Source organism: Brassica rapa, unplaced genomic scaffold (genome assembly GCF_000309985.2).
Source record: "Brassica rapa cultivar Chiifu-401-42 unplaced genomic scaffold, CAAS_Brap_v3.01 Scaffold0249, whole genome shotgun sequence".
NCBI classification, from domain to species: domain Eukaryota; kingdom Viridiplantae; phylum Streptophyta; class Magnoliopsida; order Brassicales; family Brassicaceae; genus Brassica; species Brassica rapa.
In genome coordinates, this window is record NW_022610193.1 from 33070 (window position 1) to 39786 (window position 6717).

General features: G+C 41.8%; 1 protein-coding gene across 1 annotated transcript; it reads left to right on the forward strand.

Moving 5' to 3' along the window:
• Nucleotides 1–2754: 2754 nt before the first annotated feature.
• On the forward strand, nucleotides 2755–6181 carry LOC117129916. The gene is made up of 2 exons (XM_033283140.1): nucleotides 2755–5050; nucleotides 5108–6181. The coding sequence occupies exons 1-2, from the start codon at nucleotides 3436–3438 to the stop codon at nucleotides 6172–6174; spliced, it is 2682 nt and encodes an 893-aa protein (XP_033139031.1). The 5' UTR covers nucleotides 2755–3435; the 3' UTR covers nucleotides 6175–6181.
• Nucleotides 6182–6717: the final 536 nt, after the last annotated feature.

A 6717-nucleotide genomic window follows, 5' to 3' on the forward strand; every position in this document is an offset into this window, starting at 1 on the left:
GCAGGTTCTATATTTTTAATCAAACTAGTGTCACTAATCATGTGATGAGAAGCTCCTGAATCTACAATCAATGGTTTTATCACATTACTAGCTGCAAAGGTTCTAGGCAAATCATTCAAGCTGTTTAGAGTTCTAGGTTCTCTAGTAGTCTCAATACTATGACTCAGATATCCATCAGTTCTATCTACATAGGATGCAGCAAGAGAGTATCCTAAAGGAGAGTTCATACAGTTACCATTCTCCTTGAGAGCTTTGATGAGGGCATCAATGTCTGATCTCCTTATCATCTCACCATCAGTGCTCTTCCCCGGAGTGTGTTGGGTAGTTAGGGCCTTTCCTTCACCATCTCGCATTGTCTGCCCAGCTCCGGATGTTCCAGCTTCACTTGCCCCTTCAGACAGATGCGCCCTTGCTTCTTTATCCTTCAGGAACTTCGCTGGCTTGAGGTGAGGGTGCAGGATCCAGCATTGGCTCCTCTTGTGGCCCTGCTTCTTGCAATGGTCACACTTCCCTCCAAACTTCCCTTCTTCAGTGCGGTAAGCTGCCTTGTTTGCCTGGATAGTATCAGCTTGGTTCGCAAGTGTGAGCTCCCCCTTGCCTCCGAACAGCCCAACTGATCCCTCTTCTTTTTGTATCTGAGCACACACATCTTCAAGGGAGGGAAGCTTTGGTGACCTCAAGATGTGCTTGATGAGATCATTAAAGACCGGATTCAAGGTGAGTAGTAGGCCGAACACTTGATCTTGTTCTCTTCTCTCCATGAGCACATCTTGGTCAGTGGTGTTGGGCCTCAGCATCTCTAGCTCTGACCACAAGGCTCTGAACTTTCCCAAGTGTTTAGTAAACTCTACCTCCTCTTGCACAAGTGTGTTGATTGATCTCTTCAACTCAAACACACGGCTCAGGTTAGATGTGTTACCATAGACCTTTTGGAGTGTCTCCCACAGATCCTTTGGCGTCTCACAGTAGCTGTATGCTTCCAAGATTGAGGCTTCAAGTGACCCATGTAGCACCGTAAGCACCTTCAAGTCATCCTGATCCCACTTCTCTTGATCTGCCACCACCAGCTCTTGACCGCCTTCTTCTTCATTAGCAACTGGTCTTGAAGCTCCACCAGAGATATGGCTCCACAGACCCTTGCTCCCAACCGCCGCTTTCACCAAGCGAGACCACAGCAGGTAGTTAGTACCACCCTTCAAGGTAACCGCAACCGAGAGAGTCTTGCTCTTGCTTTCCTCCATTCCAAATGCTTCAAAGGACAACCGTAGATGAAATGAAGCTGAAGATTAATGAGATTAGAAACCAGACTATGAGCAACCTGGCTCTGATACCATATTAGATTAAGAGAATGAAATGATTTAGAGTAGATTAAGGAACAGAATGAGAGATTATGAAGAGTTTAGGTGAGAATCATGATTAAGTGAGTATGAATGTAGAGAGATAGACTCAGAACTGTATGTTTATTATTAATCACAAGAGTTACAATATATATAGAGAGAGCATTAGGGTTTTCGAAATCATAAAGAGGAGCTAAGCATGTGAGGTCAACAAGGTTAGGATAAGATCTCTTTAACTCGGCCAATCAGTGTTCCCACATGCTTGGAGCATCTAGGATCTTGGACAAAGATGCTCTTGCCTTTCCAGCTGTGCCAGCCTGTAAAGCCGCGCCTCTCTTATCCTCCAACGGTCTGATCAGCCAGCCAAAGCCCCTTCTCTTCTCATAAGTTACTCGGGTAACTTATTGTAACCGCGGTCGAGGTTTCACCTGTCTGAATGTGTACGGACCGTACGGCCTTGTACGGCCTTATACGGTCATGCCAATGTGAACCTCTCCCATCACCCCAATGCTTAACATACACTCTTCAGTCTTCACCCCTTACTACTCCTCACTTGTATATTCAACTCTTCTCAACAGAGAGACAATCAATTTCGAAATCAATCAGATAAGGTAGAGGTTCAGGGCATGTGTAGTCAAAGAGAGCCATCCAAAAGCAGCCAATGGGAGTCTTCACATGCTTGATCCCTTTGGCATCTTTTACTAGATGCTGTCTACTTTACAGCCTGTCTCCAGCCTCTCTAGCTGTGAGGAAACCTTATCCAGACTGCTTGATGTGATCATGGAAAGCACCAAGGACTGGAAGCATGAACCTGAACCTGAAGAGCTTGTAGCTGAGGGTGCAACCTTGAAGAACATTTGGAAACAAGAAGAATACATTAGTCTTGGCCGAAGCTTGATCATCCAAGACACCTTAACCATCATTCAAGCTACTCCACCTTCAAGCTGATCATCATCTAGGCAAGTAGCTTGTGTGTGCTCTTTTCCTAACCTTTGGTTTTGTCCCACTGGGTTTTCCAAAGGAAGGTTTTTAACGAGGCCACAAGTCTACTTCTCCTATCTCCTAGATGATTGATCTTGGTCTGTCCACATGAAGACCTTATCTTATATTTTAAGCTATGCTTTTATGTTATTTAGTTTTCAAAAAAAGAACTCTAGTCTTTGTTGTGTTTCCAAGGGAGCCTTTGTCTTTATTTCCCTTGTATTTTCGAGACCTTGTGCATGTACAAGGCTTCTCCTTTATATTCTGGTCGTGGCCCCTTGTATCAGCATCCATCTTTTTATCAAAAACCTTTGTTTTCTCTTTTCTTCTTGCTTGTCGAGTTGATTGAGTGTTGGTGTGTAATATCCAACTTCTGGTGTGTAATATCCAGAGACTAAGGGCTCTAGTTTGGTGTGTCATATCCGATCTATTGCCTAGGAGTATCAAGGAGCCTTTCCGCAGCCTCTTGTGTCACCATTCGATCCACATACCTTGAGAAGCTTGAGTCTTTTGATTCGTTTCTGCAAGGATTATCCCATCTGTTCCAGAGCATCATCCTAGGATCTCATCAAGTGGTATCAGAGCAACTCTGGAAGGGAAGTGTTCGATTTTTCTCTCTGATTTTCGTTTGGGTCTGTTTATATTCTGTCGAGTTTGATCTGATCTGTGTTCTTAGCGTTTAAATCTGATAAATCCGTTTGTGTTTGCTAAAAACCTGTCGATCTATTCTTATTCTCACTAGTTTTGATTGATCTATGATTGTGTTGTTGAGTTTTAATAGATTCAAGCTTGTTGATCTCGTTTCTGATAAAAACTTTTCACATTCTTGTTGCAGAAGTAATCGATTTGCTTGATCTGTTTCTGTTTTGGATTTGTGTGATTCTGATCTGTTCTTATTGCTTTAAATATAATCTATCTTGTTTGGTTGATTAGATTTCGAATTTAATCTGTCTCTGTTTAAGATTGATCGATCATATTGCGTTGGTGAATTGTTCTGATTATCAAACTGTTTTATTTGATTTGCTTGTCGTTTTAAAATTGATCTGTTGTTAATTCTGAGTGTTGTTTCTCTTAGAACTAGTTACTGGTTTCTGTTTTATTTGTATCTCAGGTACCAATGGAGAAGGAGCACAAAGGAAAACATCAGCCAAAGAAAAATAGAGAATGCTCAAGATCAACCAGAGATGAGTACAGGCAAAAAGAGTTTGATCAGTTTGACAGAAACCGGAAGCATGCTGTATATGAATTTCAAATCCCTCCATTCCATGGCAAGGCGGCTCCTGAAGCTTATGCGAAGTGGGAAAAGAAGATTGAGTTGATTTTCAGTAGTAAACACTATGCTGAAAGAAAGAAGATTCAAATGGCTACTGCTGAGTTTTGTGGTCATGCTTTAAGATGGTGGAATCAGTTGATAAAGTACAGAAGACTTGATGGAAAAGAACCAGTGGAAACATGGCTTAAGCTGAGGGCTTTGATGCGTAGAGAGTACGTTCCAAGACAGTACCACAAGGAAGTTATTCAAAAGCAGCCTGAGACAAAGCTATGTTCTTCATTATCAGTTCAGAAACAACCAGACAGCAAGAGATCAAGTCCATCTAGTAACCTGGTTTCATCAAGCAAAACATCAACCCATTCCTTTAAAGATAGCATAAGGAAGGCAATTTCACAAGCGTTTAGGGATGTGGAGAAACAATTTAAACAGTCCAAGACTATATCTCCATCCTTAGAAGTACAGAACCAAGCGCCTTCCTCAACTGTCTCAGAACTCAAAGATGCAGAACCAGACTCAGTTGCACAATCAGACTTGGCTGCACTAGTTCAAGAAGATCAAACCGAGATTCCAACAATCACCATTCAGAAACATGATCAACCCATCAAGGACGACCTGATTCTCTTCAAACAGGATGTAATAGAAGAGGAGGCACCCATGGAATCAAAATCAGACAGTGGAGTAGAGCATCTATTTGTCACTGATTCAAACGGTTTCCAAAGGACATTCTTGGGTACTTTTCTCATCAGTCCTTTTGTGTGGAACAAGACCAGAGCAGTAGAGCTTTCAAGACACCAACTGGGCATGGAACATGTTGTATTTGAGCCTGGAGGAGAGTTGTGGAATCACAGGAACAATCCCTTAGTGATTGAGAAGAAATCGGCAGCAACAACAATTGTTTTTGGTGATCTTTTACCCTCTGAAGCTAAAGGGATGCACGTCTCAGCTCAGCAAGAGTTTCACTACGAAACAAATTGGAGAATGTTACCCATTCTTTCCTGGATCCAACAAACCAGAAAACGCAGCAAATGGCCTCCTGATCATCAAGATATTGTCAATTCCGCAAAACATATCGGTTTAGCCAAATTCTGTGAGCTGCTTATATCAGATTGGGGTGGAAGGTTACAGTTCTACTTGTGGAAAACTGGAGCATATTCCAGCATACTTATCATCCTTGGAGAGTGCTCTGCTCGTAGTAGAACCAGTTGGGGTAATAAAGAGTTGGAAGCTGATCAAAATGCCTTGCTTCTTGATCATGTTAAGGTGTGGAAACCACCAGATTTGCAAAAGCTTCAATACCATTTCAGAGATTGTCAAACCAAGAGTGGAGATGGAGATTTCACTAGATTAAATGGTGAAGTGATTACTGGAATAGGAGGAGAACTCATGTTTTCTTCTCAAATCAAGGAGAAACCACCAGATGGACTCAGTCTACATCAATCTCCAAATAAACCAACCCGAGGTAATTATCTAGACTCAAAGAAACGCATGAAACCTGATTTGTTTTCTATTGGTACAGGTCAAACAGTTCTGAGTACTAGAATTTTCGAAAAGAGAGGCTATAGTAATGATCAGAGTATCAAGAATGGATCCTTGGCTAAATTGGAGATGCAACAATCAAATCTTGGAAGCTGTCTAGCCGCCAACTCTGACATAGGAGCAGTCCGAGGATCATATCTCAGCAACCAGAAGGAATTAAGCAAGAAACTCAACTGCAATGGAAACTACACTCATCAGGGTCTCACGTCGAACTGGAATCATGTCCAAAGCTTCTCAAATGAAAGAGTTATGGGTTCTACAAGACGGGTGATTCTGTGTTTGCTTTGTTTGAATTTTTCTGAGTATAGAACATCTCAATCCTATATATGGCGACCAGGTGAGCATGCTAAGGTAACCAATCATGTTTTCAAGAGTTCTTTTATTGATTACACAGATATGATGCACTTGTTTTTGTCAAAAAAGTCATGTGCAGATTATATGGAAGCTTTGAAGTATGCAAAGACAAAGAACAAGCGTGAGGAAGACAAACGTTTCAAGCCGCCTGATATAAGCCAGGAGAGACATCAGGACGTCACTTGCTTCATCCTCATCAAAGAAGCACCTCCAGATGCAGCATACAAGCCAAAACCGAGAAAAGACAACTTTGGGATAAGACTCTTACTCTATGATGATTTTACTTGTGTTAACTTGTCTTGTTTCAATGTATCAGGTTTAAGTAATGCTTCAGGAGTGAGGAAAGCCAAATGGATCAGTCCCTTCTACCTAATAGAACCAGTCAGCGATAATGCCTATCCAAGAGGCTTGCAAGGTAAGTGTAATCTGATTATAAACTCTGATGTTACTGACTTGGTCCCTTCTATTGCAGGTAACACAGATTTGAGGACAAATCTTTTTGAAGTGGGAGGGGATGATGTGATCATGGAAAGCACCAAGGACTGGAAGCATGAACCTGAACCTGAAGAGCTTGTAGCTGAGGGTGCAACCTTGAAGAACATTTGGAAACAAGAAGAATACATTAGTCTTGGCCGAAGCTTGATCATCCAAGACACCTTAACCATCATTCAAGCTACTCCACCTTCAAGCTGATCATCATCTAGGCAAGTAGCTTGTGTGTGCTCTTTCCTAACCTTTGGTTTTGTCCCACTGGGTTTTCCAAAGGAAGGTTTTTAACGAGGCCACAAGTCTACTTCTCCTATCTCCTAGATGATTGATCTTGGTCTGTCCACATGAAGACCTTCTCTTATATTTTAAGCTATGCTTTTATGTTATTTAGTTTTCAAAAAAAGAACTCTAGTCTTGTTGTGTTTCCAAGGGAGCCTTTGTCTTTATTTCCCTTGTATTTTCGAGACCTTGTGCATGTACAAGGCTTCTCCTTTATATTCTGGTCGTGGCCCCTTGTATCAGCATCCATCTTTTTATCAAAAACCTTTGTTTTCTCTTTTCTTCTTGCTTGTCGAGTTGATTGAGTGTTGGTGTGTAATATCCAACTTCTGGTGTGTAATATCCAGAGACTAAGGGCTCTAGTTTGGTGTGTCATATCCGATCTATTGCCTAGGAGTATCAAGGAGCCTTCCGCAGCCTCTTGTGTCACCATTCGATCCACATACCTTGAGAAGCTTGAGTCTTTTG

Coding starts and splice junctions, on each gene's coding strand:
- LOC117129916 (XM_033283140.1), top strand. CDS start 3,436: ATGGAGAAGGAGCACAAAGGAAAACATCAGCCAAAGAAAAATAGAGAA. Junction 5,051..5,107: donor TCCAAATAAACCAACCCGAG/GTAATTATCTAG, acceptor CTATTGGTACAG/GTCAAACAGTTCTGAGTACT.